Here is a 22,102-nt window from a genome sequence, read left to right as displayed (position 1 = left end):
CTTCCTAGATTATTCAAAATCAGAATTTTTGGTTGATTTTTGATTCCTGAAAACAAACTTAGACACACCGATACAATCCTTTACAACTATGAGAATGATGTTAAGTTAAATATTTGAGAAAGATGTTAAACATTTTGTGTTTCTTTTGCCATTACAAGGTGAAAAGGGTGTAAAAATGTATTTTAAGGCCATGTGTATAATAAATACATTTATTTTGTATCTGATGACTATTACTCTACAATTACGATTTATCTGTGTAGTGGTTTCTCTGTAGTTGCACAAGGAATTTTAATAATGATTGCATGTGTAAAATACTACTTGATGACATCATGAAGCCATGAATACCTTCAAACAGTATATGTGACATACAGTAAGATACAACATGAAACATTTTATTAATTTATTGCTTGTTCCTACTATTACAATTGTATAGTATAACCTTTAACCTCTCAGTCTGCACAGACCTTGCCTTGTTGTGGGCTAAAGTAGAATATAGAGCCACTTACATAACATGCTCAAAGTATACTTTTCAGGGAGATCTGCCACATCATGTGTGCTGACAAAGATCGCATCATGCAGGAACATACCATGTTCTACCATGTCTGTCCAGATGTGTAGAAACACTCTCAAGAATTTGCACTTTTAAAAACTCTCTACAACATCTTTCATACCTACATTTCTACTGGAAATAAGACCAGGAAATAAATGTTGTAGATAAATTGTAATAATCTTTGGCATTCATGACTATGCAGAGATTCAGTATTTTTAGAAGAGGGCTTATTTTCTTAGGTACCATTTTGTTAATAACCCTTTCTTCACTATCTGTGGTGATCAGTATTGGCTGTTGGCTGAGGAAGTGCTCCACCATCATCACCTCAGCCTAGACTATTTTTTGGAAAACCCTCAACTCTCGTCTTTGGAAATACCAGGGAGGTCTCACTGGGTGTTTGTGTACTTCAAGTGAAGTGAGAATGAATTATTGTTTCTTTTAGTGAGAGCCACCTGCAGGCATGGGACAAGCACGTGCGTGGATCAGTGTGCTTGGTGTCAGGCGGTTCTGTGGAGGCTTGTCGCTCTGTCCCCAGTGCCTCCTTCACCATCTCTCGCTGTGAGATCATACAGCTCAGCGGTGTTCACTCCAAAGACAGTGGCCTTCCCCAGAGTTCTTTTTACTTATTTATTTATTTTACTTGCATGGTGGCAGAATGAAGGGAAGCTAACAGTGACCCTTGCCCCTCCAAGAGAATGTCCATGCTGCATTATGTGACTGCAGATAGGAACCTGGGCTGGCAGGCTTTCCAAATGAGCACCTTTCATCACCAAACCAAATGGCCTTCAATGGTTCCTTTAAAGGGAGATGAAGTGGAGGATGAGCACACATCAAATAGGGAGCAGAGCTAGAACTACACACTTCCACTAGCATCTTTCCCAGAGAAGGAGTCGGGAGGGTAAGCACTCTGCCCTCTCTTGAGTTTTGCTGCACTGACAGCTGGAAATTCATTCCATACATCCTGGTTCTTGGTCTGTTTCCTGTTTTTTTATGCTGAACGGCACAATGACTGTAGCTCTACCTTCCTTGTGAGAGACTTTCATCCTAAACTGAGCAATTTCAAAGGAGGAGCTGGAGATAATTTTCTCTGGCCAACAAAGAACACAGAAGTGTACCTGAAGCCACCAAGTCCAGAACAGCAACATGCCAGCTGCTTGACGCTGTCACCTTGTGGTGGTCATTCTGCTGGCAGAGCACCTTATGTGAGGGTGACAGTGCTCAGTTAGGATGGCGGTCATTGCCCACAGCAGTTTACTTCCACGTGTTAATCCTTCATTGATTTCTTTCTTCTCCTTATAGTTTTTCATTACACAAAGTAATGGAAGTAAGAGTTCAGAGCATGATCACCTGCCTATTAATATTCTAGTGAATGCTCACTCTAGATTCATATTTATGAATGTTCTACCAATATCTCAGTCATGTCATTTTACTATGTTCCATTTTGTATTGCTGTTGTACAATGTACTTTCCTTTCTCTTCAGATGCAGCTTGCAGTACATCTCCCAGCTTCTATCGCAGGTAGGAGTTCTCTGACCTTCAATATTCTGGAGTCATGGACAACACACAAAGAAGTCACTTGTGATCATTGAGTGTTGTTGCAGATATACATCATCTACGTACTTCTTGTGTATTGGCTTATAACCATCACAACAGGCTTACAAAACATCTGTGCTTCCTAACCTGGTTTTCATGAACTCGGTAGCTGTGAAGGGAGTCTAGAGAAGGTGGTTTCTGTTTTGATAACTTCATGATTTAATTTTCCCAACTGAGAAACTTCCCAGTCTCTGAAGCGTGTTAAATATACTCCCAGGAGGGTTGTCTGTATAAGATAGGCTTGTGGTCTTGTCGGTCCCATGCCTCTATTTACAGACATAGATCTTCAGTTAGTCTTTAGCAAAGAACAGACAACTGGGAGGGCCTACTTTATCTTTTTGCCTTGTTTTAGTAAGAAATTTGCTCCTATTTAGATACCAAATGTGCTAAGTCCACTTAGGGGTGTTCCGTTAAATCTTCAAGAGAAGTACTCTATACCGACACACACAGTGCAGACTCTGCCGACATTGGGGCTGTAGGTGTTCTGTATGGACCTGGTTGGTGTCCATTGAACATCCCGCAGAGTCAAGTACATAAAGGCATAAATATCTAGAAGCTCTAAAAAGTCAACTTTTCTTACATAAATGAAGAACTCCTATCTATTATGCAGACAAGTGACCTTTTACCGAACTTTATTTTAATAACCAAAGTTACTCATCGAATGTTCTCACTCTGAAGGGCGACCAACAGACCTGCTCCTAAAACTAAAAAAAGAGTCAAGAAAAATGAAGATTTTAATGCCCAGGTAAAATGCCCCTTTCTGAAATTAATCTTTTTGTTGTGAATTTTGTTTTGGTAGTGATTACTTTTAAAATCCAGCAGTTGTATGCCCAGTATCATTTGTTTGGAAAGTTGTAATGTTAAGACCAATTTAATTACTTATTACTTTGATAAAATTAAACGTGACTAGTACAAATATTGAGGTAGTAATGGATGAGGAAGAAAATGAGTTTGAAAGGCCACAGGTACTAGAAAATTAAATTAGGGATACTTGGCCCATAGTACAGGACATTAACTATTCTATAAAGGATTATTTGTAGAAATGTACTTTACAGGGCTTTTGACATTACACTGACATGACTCATGCCTAAATAAATCTACTAATTAATTAAACACACACACAGGCATGAGCGTGCCAGTGTCTTTTAATCACTGAGCTATTCCCCCTCCCCCATGAAACCTTACTCAATCCAATAATTAATAAATGCAACTCTGGAAATGATCTGAGGCCTGGAGTCTCATCATAAGACCTGCACCTTTTAGAAGAACCTCTTCCCTATTCTTTTTCTTTGCCTGTCTATTTTGTCAAAGAGTGCTGCAGAGATCCCTTAAGGTACCTTAATACGATGAGGTTAAGGCACTTGCCTGGAACACCGATGGACTGAGGTTCAATTCCCAATTACGCATGTAAGTCAGATGTAAAAGGTGGCACCTGCATCTGGAGTTTTTTTGCAATGGCTAGAGGCCCTGGTATGCCCATTCTCTATCTGCCTGCTCAGTCACTCTAATAAATAAATAAATAAAATACTTACACTAACATAGTTAAGAAGTTCCAGAAAGCTAAACATTTAGTCTCTCAAAATCTATATTACATAGGGGTTGTCCCATGTTTTCTATTTGATTCCATAAAGAATGTGTTTGACTCTGTAACTAAAGAAACATGTTTTGCTTTGCATGGTGCCTCATGCCTTTAATCCCAGCACTTGGGAAGCAGATGTAGGAGGTTCACCGGGAGTTTGAGGCCACCCTGAGACTACATAGTGAAGTCGAGGACAGCCTGTACTAGAGAGGAACCCTACCTTAAATAAAAGGAAACATTTAGGATACTTCCTTAAAATGTTGCTCAATGATCTCCAGATTTTATTATGTATTAGGTTTTATAATGCATGATGTTTTTTCATATGTAGCATGAAAATTAGTAAATTTGTTATTTGACTATGTTAGAATGTTGAATCGTGACACACACTAAGATACTAAGACTGACAAAGGATCTAGATACAGTATTGCAAAGCAATCCCATCCCCCAAGTAGGAATTCGTTTGCAAACCTCACATTTCCTAAATTCATTGGTTTAATCACATCGGGTAGTTTATCTGAGTCAGTGTTACGGAATTTCATCATTTTGGGTGACTTAAAATGCTGGGTAGAGCCTGTAAATGGCTTTGAATCATCCAGAATTCATTGGCCTTGAAGGTCCTTCAGGTAACGTTTGTGTGTGTGTGTGTGTGTTATGTATATGTGTGTGAAGCTCATGTCACGTGAGCATTCAAGCAGAAGCCAGAGAGAACACCCACTTTCTGCTTTTATAGCACTTCCACTTAGGACTTTCCTTGAGACCCTATTTCTCATTCAAATCTGAAGCTACTGTCTGTTAGCAAGCCTCAGCAATTCTTTCATGTCCTCTTGCTACAGACCAGGGCTGCAGGTGTGAATGACTATGCCCAGCTTTTCATGTGGGATTGGGGGTTTGAAATTCACGGTCTCTGTCAGGAGAGGCCCTAATGCTTAAATAGCAAACACTCTTAACTGCTGATTCATCTCCCTAGCCCAGGAGTAGAATGTTACATTACATATGTGTAATGTGGAAGGCCTCTCCTGAATTCCATGCTTATGCCCCAGCAGATCCACAAGGCCTCTTGTGGGTGCATACTGTTTCATGCATTTCAGGAATCACATTCTTTTGATATCCTAGGTTCCCAATAAAAAAATGTAAAAGGCATTGTAGAAAAGGGATTAACCAGGTGCAAGAGGGAAATAGTTTCTTCAGTTCCTGACATTCTCAAGCTGCCTTCACTAAGTTGAGCTCTGTAATGTGAAATTGGGGTCATAGTGGAAGAAGCTGCATTTTGTATTTTTAATACCTTTACTCCTGTCCCAATAAACAGAAACTGGCCATGTTAGGTGAGGTAGAATACAGCGGAAGACACGGAATGAAGCATATGCTTTGTTGAGACCACTGAACACTTTGGTTCTTTTACTCTCGTAGAAATGAAGCAAAATTGATTTAAAAACTCAATGACTTAAAATGACAAAATCAATGTAAGACACAAAAATCATGTTGTAGGGTTAGAGAGATGGCTTAGAAGTAAAGGAATTTGTCTGCAAAGGCAAAGGACTTAGGTTCAATTCTCCAGGTCTCATGTAAGCCAGATGCACAAGGTGGCACATGTATCTGGAGTTTGTTTGCAGTGTCTGGAGACCCTAGTGCACCCGTAGCCAACACTATGTGCCTGTGGCTTTCTGTCCTTCTCAAATAGATAAACATTTTAAAACATAATTTTGTTTACTATAATTAAGTCAAGGAAAGGAATTGACAAGTGATAAAACTAATGAATGCTGACAGGCATGGTCGCACACACCTTTAATCCCAGAACTCGGGAGGTAGAACTAGGTGGATCCCCATGAGTTTTAGGCTACCCTGAGACTACATAGTGAATTCCAGGTCAGCCTGAGCTATAGGGAGACCCTACCTGGAAAAAGACAATAACATAAAAGAAAAAGAAAAAAGAACCTTAGGAAAGCTATAGAATTTCTTTTTCGTGAAAAGTAACACAACTGAAACTGTCATTAAAGGTTGAAAGAATGGAGAAGGAAATGGCAAGGAAGTTACTGAAAGACTCAGAAAAGTTACATCATAGACCTGCAGCTACTGCTTCTGCCTCTGCTGCTGCCAACCCTGCTTCTGCTGGTTCTGGTGCCGCAGCTCCTGCCTCTACTGCTGCTGCTGCTGCTGATGGCACTGATCCTCCTGCTCCTGCCCCTACTGCTTCTCCTGATCCACTTCCTACTCCTGCCTCTACTACTCCTGATGATGATCCATTTGATTCTCCTGCTCCTTCTGCTCGTGATACTCCAGATGGTCCTGATACTTCGGATGATCCTGATACTCCAGATGGACCTGAAACTCCAGTTGGTCCCGATACTCTGGATGGTCGTGACACTCTGGATGATCCTGGTAGTCCAGTTGGACCTGAAACTACAGATGGTCCCGATACTCTGGATGATCCCAATACTCCAGATGTCCCTGAAACTCCAAATGGTGGTGATACTCTGGAAGGTCCTGACACTACAGATGATCCAGATATTCCTGATGGTCCTGACACTCCAGATGATCCAAATATTCCAGATGGGCCTGAAACTCCAGATGGTCCCGATACTCTAGATGTTCCTGATAATCGAGCTGGTCCTGATACTCTGGATGGTCCTGACACTCCAAATGATTGTGATATTCCAGATGGACCTGAAACTCCAGATGGTGCTGATACTCTTGATGATCCTGACACTCTGGATGAACCTGATATTCCAGATGGACCTGAAACTTCACATGGTCCTGATACTATGGATGATCCTGATATTCCAGATGTCCCTGAAACTCCAGGTGGTCACAATACTCTGTGTGATCCTGACACTCCAGATGATCCAGATATTCTAGATGGACCTAAAACTCCAGATAGTCGTGATACTCGGGATGGTCCTGACAGTCCAGATGATCCAAATATTCCAGATGGGCCAGAAACTCCAGATGATCCCAATACTCTGGATGGCCCTGACGCTCCAGATGATCCTGATATTCCAGATGGGCCTGAAATTCCAGATGAACCCAATACTTTGGATGCTCCTGACACTCCAGATGATCCAAATATTCCAGATGGGCCTGAAACTCCAGATGATCCCAATACTCTGGATGGTCCTGACACTCCAGATGATCCAAATATTCCAGATGGGCCTGAAACTCCAGATGATCCCAATACTCTGGATGGTCGTGACACTCCAGATGATCCTGATATTCCAGATGGACCTGAAATTCCAGATGGCCCTGATAATCCAGATGATCCTGATACTCAAGATGGACCTGAAACTCCAGGTGGTCCCGATACTCCGGATGATTGTGACATTCTAGATGGACCTGAAACTCCAGATTGTCCTGATAGTCTGGATAGTCCTGACACTCCAGATGATCCCGATATTCCAGATGGACCTGAAAATCCAGATGTTCCTGATACTCTGGATGGTCCTGACACTCCGGATGATCCTGATACTCCAGATGGACGTGAAACTCCAGGTTGTCCTGATACTCAGGAGGATCCTGATCCTCCAGATGGACCTGAAACTCCAGTTGGTCCCGATAGTCTGGATGATCCTTATACTCCAGATGGACTTGAAACGCCAGATGGTCCTTATACTCTGCATGTTCCTGACACTGCAGATGAACCAGATATTCCAGATGGGCCTGAAAGTCCAGATGCTCCCAATACTCTGGATGTTACTGACATTCCGGATGATCCTGATACTCCAGATGGACGTGAAACTCCAGGTGGTCCTGATACTCTGCATGTTCCTGACACTTCAGATGATCCAGATATTCCAGATGGGCCTGATAGTCCAGATGCTCCCAATATTCTGGATGGTCCTGACACTCTGGATGATCCTGATACTCCAGATGGACGTGAAACTCCAGGTGGTCCTGATACTCAGGAGGATCCTGATCCTCCAGATGGACCTGAAACTCCAGATGGTCCTGATAGTCTGGATGATCCTAATACTCCAGACGGACTTGAAACGCCAGATGGTCCTGATACTCTGCATGTTCCTGACACTGCAGATGAACCAGATATTCCAGATGGGCCTGAAAGTCCAGATGCTCCCAATATTCTTGATGGTCCTGACACTCCAGATGATCCTGATACTCCAGATGGACGTGAAACTCCAGGTGGTCCTGATACTCAGGAGGATCCTGATCCACCAGATGGGCCTGAAACTCCAGATTGTCCCAATAGTCTGGATGATCCTTATACTCCAGACGGACTTGAAACACCAGATGGTCCTGATACTCTGCATGTTCCTGACAGTGCAGATGATCCAGATATTCCAGATGGGCCTGAAAGTCCAGATGCTCCCAATACTCTGGATGGTCCTGACACTCTGGATGATCCTTATACCCCAGATGGACTTGAAACGCCAGATGGTCCTTATACTCTGCATGTTCCTGACACTGCAGATGATGCAGATATTCCAGATGGGCCTGAAAGTCCAGATGCTCCCAATACTCTGGATGTTACTGACACTCCTGATGATCCTGATACTCCAGATGGACGTGAAACTCCAGGTGGTCCTGATACTCTGCATGTTCCTGACACTTCAGATGATCCAGATATTCCAGATGGGCCTGATAGTCCAGATGCTCCCAATATTCTGGATGGTCCTGACACTCTGGATGATCCTGATACTCCAGATGGACGTGAAACTCCAGGTGGTCCTGATACTCAGGAGGATCCTGATCCTCCAGATGGACCTGAAACTCCAGATGGTCCTGATAGTCTGGAAGATCCTAATACACCAGACGGACTTGAAACGCCAGATGGTCCTGATACTCTGCATGTTCCTGACACTGCAGATGAACCAGATATTCCAGATGGGCCTGAAAGTCCAGATGCTCCCAATATTCTGGATGGTCCTGACACTCCAGATGATCCTGATACTCCAGATGGACGTGAAACTCCAGGTGGTCCTGATACTCAGGAGGATCCTGATCCACCAGATGGGCCTGAAACTCCAGATGGTCCCGATAGTCTGGATGATCCTAATACTCCAGACGGACTTGAAACGCCAGATGGTCCTGATACTCTGCATGTTCCTGACACTGCAGATGATCCAGATATTCCAGATGGGCCTGAAAGTCCAGATGCTCCCGATACTCTGGATGGTCCTGACACTCCGGATGATCCTGATACTCCAGATGGACTTGAAACTCCAGGTTGTCCCAATACTCAGGAGGATCCTGATACTCCAGATGGACCTGAAACTCCAGGTGGTCCCGATAGTCTGTATGATCCTAATACTCCAGACGGACTTGAAACTCCAGATAATCCTGATGGTCTGGATTGGCCTGAAATTCCAGATGGTCCTGATACTCCAGATAGGCCTGATACTCTGGATGGTCCTGATACTCTGGATGGTCCCAAAACTGTGGATGATCCTGATACTCCTGCTGATCCTTCTGCTCCTGCTCCACTTTCTCCTCCTATGTATCCGCACCTTCTCTTCCTCCTCCTCCTCCTCTTGCTTCTCCTGTTCCTCCTGGCCCTGCTATTCCACCTGCCCCTGCTGGTCCTGGTGTTCCTGGTGATGCTGTTTCCTGACCCTCATGCTCTCCTTGCCTCTTCTGCACCTAATACAACTGATGGTCCGGATATGTCCGATGGCTCAGATGCTCCTGATGGTCTGGATACTCCCGATGGTTCCGATATTCCTTATGGTCCTGATACTTCTGATTTTTCTGATACTCCTGATGGTCCACATACCTTTGATGGTCCCAACACTTCTGATGATCCAGCAACTTCTGATGATCCAGACACTTCTGATGGTCCCGATGCTCAGGATGGCCCTGATTCTTCTGCTCCTCCTGTTGGCCTTCTTGATCCTCCTTTTTTTGTGATTTCTAATGTTCCTGCCCCTGCTCCTGTTCCTCCTACTCCTCCTGATGCTCATACTTCTGATGCGGCTGACTGTGATGATGGAGAAGAAGCTGTACAAGCAGTCAGAGAGTTTCCTGCTAAGGAGAAACATGATAAGTAAGATGATGGCAATAATTTAGGCTAGGTAACTCTTTCGTTAGAAAAATTCATTCTGATTTGAGCTCGTTTTCATGATGATAAACTAATGACCATCTAGATGGCTTTTCAGTTAAGACACTTGCCTGTGAAGCCTAAGAACTCCTGCACAAATCTCCAGGTCCCATGTAGCCAGCTGTGGTAATGCAAACATGCAATGTGGCACATGGAAACAAGGAACCACAGGCATTTGATGTATGTTTACAGTGGCTCAAGAACCTGGTCTCTCTGTGTCCCTTTATCCATCTCTTTCAAAATAAACAATAAATTTTAAAAATCTGTTAAAAATATAAAAGGGAAATTTTTGTAATATTCGCAAATTTGTTAACCTTGATGAGTAGAATTAATAGGAAACACTGTTTTCTATGACTAACTTGCAGAAATGAAAGTGCCTGTCCTTTGGAGAAAGGCAACAAAAGTGAAATTGCAAGAAGTCAATTGAGAGAATTGGTGAGAACACCAACACCTGAGACGTCTACCGCTGCAGTGGACACACTGATGGAAGTGAATGGTCATCACGCATCAGGTGAGCTCCTGCACACAGGGAGCAGGCTTAATGGGGGAGCAAGGGAATCAAGCCAGGATGTCAGGCTTTGTAAACAAGCACCTTTTGCTACTGAAACATCTTCCCGGCCCATTGTGATTCGTTTCTTATAGCATGTATCAAGGATTGTCCACTAGACTAACCTACACGAGAGCCAAGGTCTCCTGATGAATTAGCTATGCATAAAAACTATGTTGCACATTGTACACACACCTTTGGTACACCTTTCATCAGAGCATGAATGAAGGAATCTGAAAATGTACATTCCACATCGATAATAAGCACTCATGTAATACTTACATACTTTTTATCCACGATACAGATTCCTCCGTTGAAATGGAAAAAGAAGATGAGGTATTTCCTTACAGAAGCCTAATGGAAGTTAATAGTACTAAAAATGATGTAACTATAATAGAAATGGAAAAAATGGAAAAACCTGAAGTTTTCTCGTAAGTAAATCCAAAACTAGGAAAAACACATAAGAAATACATTATGAGGTATAATATCCTAGTTTTATTTGTTTATTTACTTAATATATTTGAAAGAGAGTAAAAGAGTGGGATATATATATGTGTGTGTGTGTATATATAGTATATATATATACACACACACACATATATATATATACACATACATATATATATACACATACATACATACATACACACACACACAGACACATACATACATACATACACACACACACACACACATATATATATAAGAGGGAGGGTGCCCCTGTCATTCAGCTGCTACAGTCGAACTCCAGATGCATAGGCCCCCTCGGGGATCAGGCCTACGTGTATCCTGAGTAATCGAACCTGGGTTCTTTAGCTTTGTAAGCAAGTACCTTAAGCACTAAGGCTTCTCTCCTTGTGGAAGAGTGGGAATGTTCCCAAATTATTATCTTGTCAGAGAATAAAATAGTAGAAATCATTGGCTCTTATGAAACCCTTAAAGGAGTGTAACCCCCTGCCCTCTGGGAGATGAAAAGATAGGTGAAAATAGCAAATTCACTATAAGCGAATACGTGTCTGAATCAACCACTGAAGGGTCTCCTGGTAAAACTGCTGAAATGGACACTGTGCCACAAGTTACAGCAGGCCCGTGCCCGGTGATCTATAGCACACCAAGGGAAGGCGAGACCACCAAATATTCCTTTCCATGGACAAGAAGTTTACAGTGCTCGGTTTCCATGGAAGTAGTGCAGATTCATGTATTCTTCATTGAAAGTACAAGGATATTCAACTCCATCTCATTGCTGAAAGGTGGCGGGAGATGGACACCAGGCACACTGACGAGCAGGAACAGAGACGATGGAAGCTTGGCTGTAGAGGATAATGACACCAAACGCCTTGGACAAGGTTTCCTCACAAAAGCATTAGAGAGCTTCTTAGAAAGTGAAGGAAAATGGAGAACGGAAGGGGTTTCTCTTTTTACTTCATCCATTGGAAGGATGATTGCAACCTCTTGGAAGTGATACAATAGAGGAAGAAATTTGTGTTCTAATGAATCTGATATTTTATTTCCAAGTGTTAGAGACCTAGATCCATCCAGTTTCATGCACATGCCTGTGGACATCATTCCTTACTGATCTCTACACACATGAAAGGTCAGATCCACATGTTAGGAAGAACATGCAGATTTTCTTTTTCTGAACCTGAGTTACTTCTTTAGTATAATATTTTCTACCTCCATCCATTCATTTCCTGGTATAATTCGTAAAATTTCATTACCTTTGGAGTTGAATAAAATCCAATTATACATATATGTGTATATATGCCAAAATTTTCTTCAATCATCAGCAGATAGATTTTTAAGTAGATTGTGCTTTTTAGTTTCTATTAAAATGGATTGGAGACCATGAGATCTGGAGGTGTTGATAAAGTTCTCAAAAGAATCCATTTGGCAACCTGGGTATTGTAGAGCACACCCTCAATCCCTCCACATGGGAATGGTATTAGGAGGATCACTGTGAGTTTGAGTACAGCCAAAAACTATATAATGAAACTCATGTCACCCTGGGCTGAGAGCAAGATCCAACCTTGAAAAAACAAAAAGAAAAAAAGGAAAAAAACACCACACTGAAATATTCTTTTAACTGTATCTGAGCATGTTTAGTCAGTTAAATCAGAATAGATTTGTTGGTCACTGATTTTTCTGGAGTAGTACTTAAAGGCAGTATCTCAATGGAATTTAACATGCACATGATGTGATGGCATGAAACTATCAAGCATGGAGTGCTTTGAATTATGCAATTAAAAGCATGCAGACAACACTAGAGAGAATCATGTCAATCTTTGAACATATTGTAATGACTAACAATTACCTTAAAAGATTTTTGGAGAGGGTGGAGAGATGGCACAGTAGTTTAAGCGCTTGCCTGTAAAGCCTAAGAAATTTTGTGCAAACCTCCAGATCCCGTGTGGCACGTGCACAGTGACGCAAGCATACAACGTTGCACGCGCACATAGGGGCACAGGTGTCTGCCTGTCATTCACAGTGGCCGAAGGCTCTGGCTTGCCATTTCTCTCTCTCTCTCTCTCTCTTTCTTTCTCTCCTGTCTCATAATAAATCATAAGAAAAGAAAAAATGTTAACATTAAGAGATCTTTAATTAGGGGAAGTGTGTGTAATTTTGCCAAATTGGTTTGCAGCCTTGATGAGTAGAATTAATAGAAAACACTGTTTTGTGTGATTGACTTACAGAAATGAAAGAGCCTGTCCTTTGGGGAAAGTAAACCAAAGTGAAATTATACAAAGTCAATTGACAGAGTTGGTGAGAACAGCAACACCTGAGACATCTGCTGCCAAAATGGACACAGTGATGGAAACCAACGGTCATCCCGCCTCAGGTGAACTCCAGCACACAGGGCACAGGCTTCACGGGGGAGGAAGGGAATCAAGCCAGGATGCAGGCTTTGTGAACAAGCACCTTTAGCTTCTGAAACATCCCCATGGCCCCTTGGGACTTGTTTCTTACATCGTCTACCTGAACTTATACCTATTGTTTGTCGAGGATTCTCCACTAGACTAAGCTACAAGAGAGCCAAAGTCTCATCTGTTGAATTAGCTATGCGTAAAAAAAATGATGCACATTGTACACACCCCTTTGGTAGACCTTTTATCACAGCATGAATGAAGGAATCTGAAAATGTATATTCCACATCCATAAAAACTACTCATATGTTATTTACATTCCTTTTCTCCATAATACAGATTCTACTGTTGAAATGGAAAACCACTATAAATTACTTACTTACAAAAGCCTAATGGAAGTTAATAGTACTGAAAATGATGTAACTATAACAGAAATTGAAGAAATGGAAAAACCTGAACTTTTCTTGTAAGTAAATCCGAAAGTACGAACAACACATAAGAAATATATTATTTGGTATAATATCCTACTTTTCTTTCTTTATTTATTTTTTTTTACTTAGTATATTTATAAGAGAGAGAAAAAGTGTTAGATAAATATATACACAGAGAGATTGGGTGCGCCTGTAACATCAGCCACTACAGACGAACTGCAGATGCATGAGCCCCTTGGGAATGGGGCTTACATGTGTCCTTGGGAATCAAACCTTGGTTCTTTAGCTTTGTAAGCCAGTGCCTTAAGCTCTAAGCCATCTCTCCGTGTGGAAGAGTGGGAATGTTCCAAATTGATTTGTAACCTTTTCAGAGAATAAAATACCAGAAACCATTGACTAGAGTTATACATAAATGTGTATGTATGTGTATATGTACCGAATGTTTGTTGATCATCTGTAGATAGATTTTCTTTAATTTTTTTTTATTTACTTGAGAGTGACAGACACAGAGAGAAGGACAGAGAGAGGGAGAGAGGGAGAATGCGCGTGCCAGGGATTCCAGCCTCTCCAAACGAACTCCAGACGCGTGCACCCCCTTGTGCATCTGGACAACGTGGGACCTGGGAAACCGAGCTTCGAACCGGGGTCCCTAGGCTTCACAGGCAAGCGTTTGACCGCTAAGCCATCTCTCCAGCCCAGTATATAGATTTTTAAGGAGATTCCCCTTTTGTTTGTGTTATCTTTGATTGGAGACCATGAGATGGAATCTGGAGGTGCTGATAAAAGTTCTAAAAGAATCCATTTGGCTAGCTGGGTATTGTAGAGCACGCCCTCAATCCCTCCACATGGGAATGGGATTTGGAGGATCCCTGTGAGTTTGAGGACAGCCAAAGACTGTATAGTGTATCGCAAGGCACCCTGGGCTGAGAGTAAGATCCAACCGTGAAATGACAAAAAGAAAAAAAGAAAAATACACAACAGTGAAATATTCTTTTCACTGTATCTGAGCCTGTTTAGGCAGTTAAATCAGAATGGAATTGTTGGTCACTGATTATTCTGGAGTACTACCTGAAGGTATTATCTTCATGTAATTTACCATGCAAATGAAGTGATGACATGAAACTATCAGGCATGCAGGGTTTTGAATCATAGAATGTAAAGGATTCAAACAACACTAGCGAGAATCATGTCATTCCTTGAACATGTTTTTATGAATAACAATTACCTTAATTATTTTTGTGGAGGGTGGAGAGGTGGCTCAGTAGATTATAGCGCTTGCCTCTAAAGCCTAAGAAATCCTGTGCAAACCTCCAGGTCCCATGTGGCACGGGCACAGTGACGCAAGCATACAACGTTGAACGCGCACAAAGGGGCACAGGTGTCTGCCTGTCACTCACAGTGGCCGAAGGCTCTGGCTTGCCATTCCTCTCTCTCTCTCTCTCTTTCTTTCTCTCCTCTCTCATAATAAATAATAAGAAAACAAAAAATGTTAACATTAAGAGATCTTTAAATAGGGGAAGTGTGTGTAATTTTGCCAAATTGGTTTGTAGCCTTGATGAGAAGAATTAATAGAAAACACTGTTTTGTGTGATTGACTTACAGAAATGAAAGAGCCTGTCCTTTGGGGAAAGTAAACCAAAGTGAAATTATACAAAGTCAATTTCGAGAGTTGGTGAGAACAGCAACACCTGAGACATCTGCTGCCAAAATGGACACAGTGATGGAAACCAACGGTCATCCCGCCTCAGGTGAACTCCAGCACACAGGGCACAGGCTTCACGGGGGAGGAAGGGAATCAAGCCAGGATGCAGGCTTTGTGAACAAGCACCTTCAGCTTCTGAAACATCTCCCCGTCCCCATGTGACTTGTTTCTTACATCGTCTACCTGAACTTATACTTAGTATTTATAGAGGATTCTCCACTAGACTAAGCTACAGGAGAGCCAAGGTCTCATCTGTTGAATTAGCTATGTGTAAAAAAACTGATGCACAATGTCCACACACCTTTGGTAGACCTTTTATCACAGCATGAATGAAGGAATCTGAAAATGTATATTCCACATCCATAAAAACTACTCATATGTTATTTACATTCCTTTTCTCCATAATACAGATTCCACTGTTGAAATGGAACACCACTATAAAGTATTTCCTTACAAAAGCCTAATGGAAGCTAATAGTAATGAAAATGATGTGACTATAATAAAAATTGAAGAAAAGGAAAAACCTGAAGTATTCTTGTAAGTAAATCCAAAACTAGGAACAACACATAAGAAATACATTATTTGGTATAATATCCTACTTTTATTTGTTTTTTTTTTTGTTTTTTTTTTTTTTTTTTTTTTACTTACTATATTTAAAAGAGAGAGGAAAAAGTGTTAGATAAATATATACACAGAGAGATTGGGAGCGCCTGTAACTTCAGGCGCTACAGACGAACTGCAGATGCATGAGCCCCTTGGGAATCGGGCTTACATGTGTCCTTGGGAATCAAACCTTGGTTCTTTAGCTTTGTAAGCCAGTGCCTTAAGCTCTAAGCCATCTCTCCTTGTGGAAGAGTGGGAATGTTTCCAAATTGATTTGTAATCTTTTCAGAGAATAAAATATCAGAAACCATTGACTACAGTTATACATATATGTGTATGTATGTGTATATGTACCGAATGTTTGTGGAAACATCAGTAGATAGATTTTTTTAAAATTTTTTTTATTTAGTTGAGAGTGACAGACACAGAGAGAAGGACAGAGAGAGGGAGAGAGGGAGAATGCACGTGCCAGGGCTTCCAGCCTCTGCAAACGAACTCTCGACGTGTGCACCCCCTTGTGCATCTGGATAACGTGGGACATGGGAAACAGAGCCTCGAACCGGGGTCCCTAGGGTTCACAGGCAAGCATTTGACCGCTAAGCCATCTCTCCAGCCCAGTAGATAGGTTTTTAAGGAGATTCCCCTTTTGTTTGTGTTATGTTTGATTGGGGACCATAGATGGAATCTGGAGGTGCTGATAAAAGTTCTAAAAGAATCCATTTGGCTAGCTGGGTATTGTAGAGCACGCACTCAATCACTCCACATGGGAGTGGGATTAGGAGGATTCCTGTGAGTGTGAGGACAGCCAAAGACTGTATAGTGAATCGCAAGTCACCCTGGGCTGAGAGTAAGATCCAACCTTGAAATGACCAAAAGAAAAAAAGAAAAATGCACGAGAGGGAAATATTCTTTTCACTGTATCTGAGCCTGTTTAGGCAGTTAAATCAGAATGGAATTGTTGGTCACTGATTATTCTGCAGTAGTACCTGAAGGTATTATCTTTATGTAATTTAACATGCAAATGAAGTGATGACATGAAACTATCAGGCATGGAGGGTTTTGAATCATAGAATGTAAAGGATTCATACAACACTAGCGAAAATCATATCATTCCTTGAAAATGTTTTAATGAATAACAATTACCTTAAATATTTTTGGAGAGGGTGGAGAGACGGCTCAGTAGATTAAGCGCTTGCCAGTAAAGCCTAAGAAATCCTGTGCAAACCTCCAGGTCCCGTGTGGCACGTGTACAGTGACGCAGGCATACAACGTTGCACGCGCACAAAGGGGCACAGGTGTCTGCCTGTCATTCACAGTGGCCGAAGGCTCTGGCTTGCCGTTTCTCTCTCTCTCTCTTTCTTTCTCTCCTGTCTCATAATAAATGATAAGAAAAGAAAAAATGTTAACATTAAGAGATCTTTAATTAGGGGAAGTGTGTGTAATTTTTCCAAATTGGTTTGTAGCCTTGATGAGTAGAATTAATAGAAAACACTGTTTTGTGTGATTGACTTACAGAAATGAAAGAGCCTGTCCTTTGGGGAAAGTAAACCAAAGTGAAATTATACAAAGTCAATTGACAGAGTTGTTGAGAACAGCAACACCTGAGACATCTACTGCCAAAATGGACACAGTGATGGAAACCAACGGTCATCCCGCCTCAGGTGAACTCCAGCACACAGGGCACAGGCTTCACGGGGTAGGATGGGAATCAAGCCAGGATGCAGGCTTTGTGAACAAGCACCTTTAGCTTCTGAAACATCCCCATTGCCCCTTGGGACTTGTTTCTTACATCGTCTACCTGAATTTATACCTATTGTTTATTGAGGATTCTCCACTAGACTAAGCTACAGGAGAGGTCTCATCTGTTGAATTAGCTATGCATAAAAAAAATGATGGACATTGTACACACACCTTTGGAAGACCTTTTATCACAGCATGAATGAAGGAATCTGAAAATGTATATTCCACATCCATAAAAACTACTCAGATGTTATTTACATTCCTTTTCTCCATAATACAGATTCTACTGTTGAAATGGAAAACCACTGTAAAGTACTTCCTTACAAAAGCCTAATGGAAGTTAATAGTACTGAAAATGATGTAACTATAACAGAAATTGAAGAAATGGAAAAACCTGAACTTTTCCTGTAAGTAAATCCGAAACTACGAACAACACATAAGAAATATATTATGTGGTATAATATCCTACTTTTCTTTCTTTCTTTATTTTTTTTTTTACTTAGTATATTTATAAGAGAGAGAAAAAGTGTTAGATAAATATATACACAGAGAGATTGGGTGCGCCTGTAACATCAGCCGCTACAGACGAACTGCAGATGGATGAGCCCCTTGGGAATCGGGCTTACATGTGTCCTTGGGAATCAAACCTTGGTTCTTTAGCTTTGTAAGCCAGTGCCTTAAGCTCTAAGCCATCTCTCCGTGTGGAAGAGTGGGAATGTTTCCAAATTGATTTGTAACCTTTTCAGAGAATAAAATATCAGAAACCATTGACTAGAGTTATACATAAATGTGTATGTATGTGTATATGTACCGAATGTTTGTTGATCATCAGTAGATAGATTTTCTTTAATTTTTTTTTATTTACTTGAGAGTGACAGACACAGAGAGAAGGACAGAGAGAGGGAGAGAGGGAGAATGCGCGTGCCAGGGATTCCAGCCTCTGCAAACGAACTCCAGACGCGTGCACCCCCTTGTGCATCTGGATAACGTGGGACCTGGGAAACCGAGCCTCGAACCGGGGTCCCTAGGCTTCACAGGCAAGCGTTTGACCGCTAAGCCATCTCTCCAGCCCAGTAGATAGGTTTTTAAGGAGATTCCCCTTTTGTTTGTGTTATGTTTGATTGGAGACCATGAGATGGAATCTGGAGGTGCTGATAAAAGTTCTAAAAGAATCCATTTGGCTAGCTGGGTATTGTAGAGCACGCCCTGAATCCCTCCACAAGGGAGTGGGATTAGGAGGATCCCTGTGAGTTTGAGGACAGCCAAAGACTGTATAGTGTATTCCAAGGCACCCTGGGCTGAGAGTAAGATCCAACCTTGAAATGACAAAAAGAAAAAAAGAAAAATACACGAGAGTGAAATATTCTTTTCACTGTATCTGAGCATGTTTAGGCAGTTAAATCAGAATGGAATTGTTGGTAACTGATTATTCTGGAGTAGTACCTGAAGGTATTATCTTCATGTAATTTACCATGCAAATGAAGTGATGACATGAAACTATCAGGCATGCAGGGTTTTGAATCATAGAATGTAAAGGATTCAAACAACACTAGCGAGAATCATTTCATTCCTTGAACATGTTTTAATGAATAACAATTACCTTAAATATTTTTGGAGAGGGTGGAGAGATGGCTCAGTAGATTATAGCGCTTGCCTGTAAAGCCTAAGAAATCTTGTGCAAACCTCCAGGTCCCGTGTGGCACGTGCACAGTGACGCAAGCATACAACGTTGCACGCGCACAAAGGGGCACAGGTGTCTGCCTGTCATTCACAGTGGCCGAAGGCTCTGGCTTGCCATTTCTCTCTCTCTCTCTCTCTATTTCTTTCTCTCCTGTCTCATAATAAATGATAAGAAAACAAAAAATGTTAACATTAAGAGATCTTTAATTTGGGGAAGTGTGTGTAATTTTTCCAAATTGGTTTGTAGCCTTTATGAGTAGAATTAATAGAAAACACTGTTTTCTGTGATTGACTTACAGAAAGGAAAGAGCCTGTCCTTTGGGGAAAGTAAACCAAAGTGAAATTATAAAAAGTCAATTTCGAGAGTTGGTGAGAACAGCAGCACCTGAGCCATCTACTGCCAAAATGGACACAGTGATGGAAACCAACGGTCATCCCGCCTCAGGTGAACTCCAGCACACAGGGCACAGGCTTCACGGGGGAGGAAGGGAATCAAGCCAGGATGCAGGCTTTGTGAACAAGCACCTTTAGCTTCTGAAACATCTCCCCGCCCACTTGTGACTTGTTTCTTACATCGTCTACCTGAACTTATACTTAGTATTTATCGAGGATTCTCCACTAGACTAAGCTACACGAGAGCCAGGGTCTCATCTGTTGAATTAGCTATGTGTAAAAAAACTGATGCACATTGTCCACACACCTTTGGTAGACCTTTTATCACAGCATGAATGAAGGAATCTGAAAATGTATATTCCACATCCATAAAAACTACTCATATGTTATTTACATTCATTTTCTCCATAATACAGATTGCACTGTTGAAATGGAACACCACTATAAAGTATTTCCTTACAAAAGCCTAATGGAAGCTAATAGTACTGAAAATGATGTGACTATAATAAAAATTGAAGAAATGGAAAAACCTGAAGTTTTATTGTAAGTAAATCCGACCTAGGAACAACACATAAGAAATACATTATTTGGTATAATATCCTTCTTTTTTTTTTTTTTTTTTTTTTTTTTTTTTTTTTACTTACTATATTTAAAAGAGAGAGAAAAAGTGTTAGATAAATATATCCACCCAGAGATTGGGTTCGCCTGTAACTTGAGGCGCTACAGACGAACTGCAGATGCATGAGCCCCTTGGGAATCGGGCTTACATGTGTCCATGGGAATCAAACCTTGGTTCTTTAGCTTTGTAAGCCAGTGCATAAGCTCTAAGCCATGTCTCCTTGTGGAAGAGTGGGAATTATTCCAAATTGATTTGTAATCTTTTCAGAGAATAAAATATCAGAAACCATTGACTACAGTTATACATATATATGTATGTATGTGTATATGTACCGAATTTTTCTTGAATCATCAGTAGATAGATTTTTTTTAAAATTTTTTTTATTTATTTGAGAGTGACAGACACAGAGAAAAGGACAGAGAGATGGAGAGAGGGAGAATGCACGTGCCAGGGCTTCCAGCCTCTGCAAACGAACTCCAGACGCGTACACCCCCTTGTGCATCTGAGTAACGTGTGACCTGGGAAACCGAGCCTCGAACCGGGGTCCCTAGGCTTCACAGGCAAGCGTTTGACCACTAAGCCATCTCTCCAGCCCAGTGGATAGATTTTTAAGGAGATTCCTCTTTTGTTTGTGTTATGTTTTATTGGAGACCATGAGATGGAATCTGGAGGTGATGATAAAAGTTCTAAAAGAATCCATTTGGCTAGCTGGGAATTGTAGAGCACTCCCTCAATCCATCCACATGGGAGTGGGATTAGGAGGATCCCTGTGAGTTTGAGGACAGCCAAAGACTATATAGTGAATCGCAAGTCACACTGGGCTGAGAGTAAGATCCAACCTTGAAATGACAAAAAGACAAAAAGAAAAATACACAACAGTGAAATATTCTTTTCACTGTATCTGAGCATGTTTAGGCAGTTAAATCAGAATGGAATTGTTGGTCACTGATTATTCTGGAATAGTACCTGAAGGTATTATCTTAATGTAATTTAACATGCAAATGAAGTTATGATATGAAACTATCAGGCATGGAGGGTTTTGAATCATAGAATGGAAAGGATTGAAACAACACTAGCGAGAATCATGTCATTCCTTGAACTTGTTTTAATGAATAACAATTACCTTAAAAGATTTTTGGAGAGGGTGGAGAGATGGCTCAGTAGATTAAGCGCTTGCCTGTAAAGCCTAAGAAATCCTGTCAAACCTCCAGGTCCCGTGTGGCACGTGCACAGTGACGCAGGCATACAACGTTGCAAACGCACAAAGGGGCACAGGTGTCTGCCTGTCATTCACAGTGGCCGAAGGCTCTGGCTTGCCATTTCTCTCTCTCTCTCTCTCTCTCTCTCTCTTTCTTTCTCTCCTCCCTCATAATAAATGATAACAAAACAAAAAATGTTAACATTAAGAGATCTTTATATAGGGGAAGTGTGTGTAATTTTGCCAAATTGGTTTGTAGCCTTGATGAGTAGAATTAATAGAACACACTGTTTTGTGTGATTGACTTACAGAAATGAAAGAGCCTGTCCTTTGGGGAAAGTAAACCAAAGTGAAATTATACAAAGTCAATTGAGAGAGTTGGTGAGAACAGCAGCACCTGAGCCATCTACTGCCAAAATGGACACAGTGATGGAAACCAACGGTCATCCCGCCTCAGGTGAACTCCAGCACACAGGGCACAGGCTTCACGGGGGAGGAAGAGAATCAAGCCAGGATGCAGGCTTTGTGAACAAGCACCTTTAGCTTCTGAAACATCTCCC

The 22,102-nt window shown here is 41.4% G+C and overlaps 1 protein-coding gene across 11 annotated transcripts in view; it reads left to right on the top strand.

The window, feature by feature from the left end:
* The window catches only part of LOC101604614 (collagen alpha-1(V) chain-like), a 50,614-nt gene that overhangs the window by 15,945 nt on the left and 12,567 nt on the right, over positions 1-22,102 (top strand). For 6 of the 11 annotated variants that reach the window (XM_045136228.1, XM_045136236.1, XM_045136232.1 and 3 more), the window contains 12 exons: positions 2,032-2,068; positions 2,822-2,888; positions 5,717-9,714; positions 10,134-10,279; positions 10,620-10,746; positions 13,006-13,151; positions 13,516-13,642; positions 15,210-15,355; positions 15,720-15,846; positions 17,428-17,573; positions 17,933-18,059; positions 21,854-21,999. In XM_045136228.1, the coding sequence (XP_044992163.1) occupies positions 2,032-2,068; positions 2,822-2,888; positions 5,717-9,714; positions 10,134-10,279; positions 10,620-10,746; positions 13,006-13,151; positions 13,516-13,642; positions 15,210-15,355; positions 15,720-15,846; positions 17,428-17,573; positions 17,933-18,059; positions 21,854-21,999 (5,340 nt within the window). The remainder of the gene's footprint in view (positions 1-2,031; positions 2,069-2,821; positions 2,889-5,716; positions 9,715-10,133; positions 10,280-10,619; positions 10,747-13,005; positions 13,152-13,515; positions 13,643-15,209; positions 15,356-15,719; positions 15,847-17,427; positions 17,574-17,932; positions 18,060-21,853; positions 22,000-22,102) is intronic. The other 5 variants (XM_045136231.1, XM_045136233.1, XM_045136234.1 and 2 more) reach the window with 5 other exon arrangements.

This window comes from Jaculus jaculus, chromosome 16 (genome assembly GCF_020740685.1).
Source record: "Jaculus jaculus isolate mJacJac1 chromosome 16, mJacJac1.mat.Y.cur, whole genome shotgun sequence".
NCBI classification, from domain to species: Eukaryota; Metazoa; Chordata; class Mammalia; order Rodentia; family Dipodidae; genus Jaculus; species Jaculus jaculus.
The sequence above is the reverse complement of the archived record's forward strand: the minus strand, read 5'-3'. Positions and strand labels throughout refer to the sequence as shown.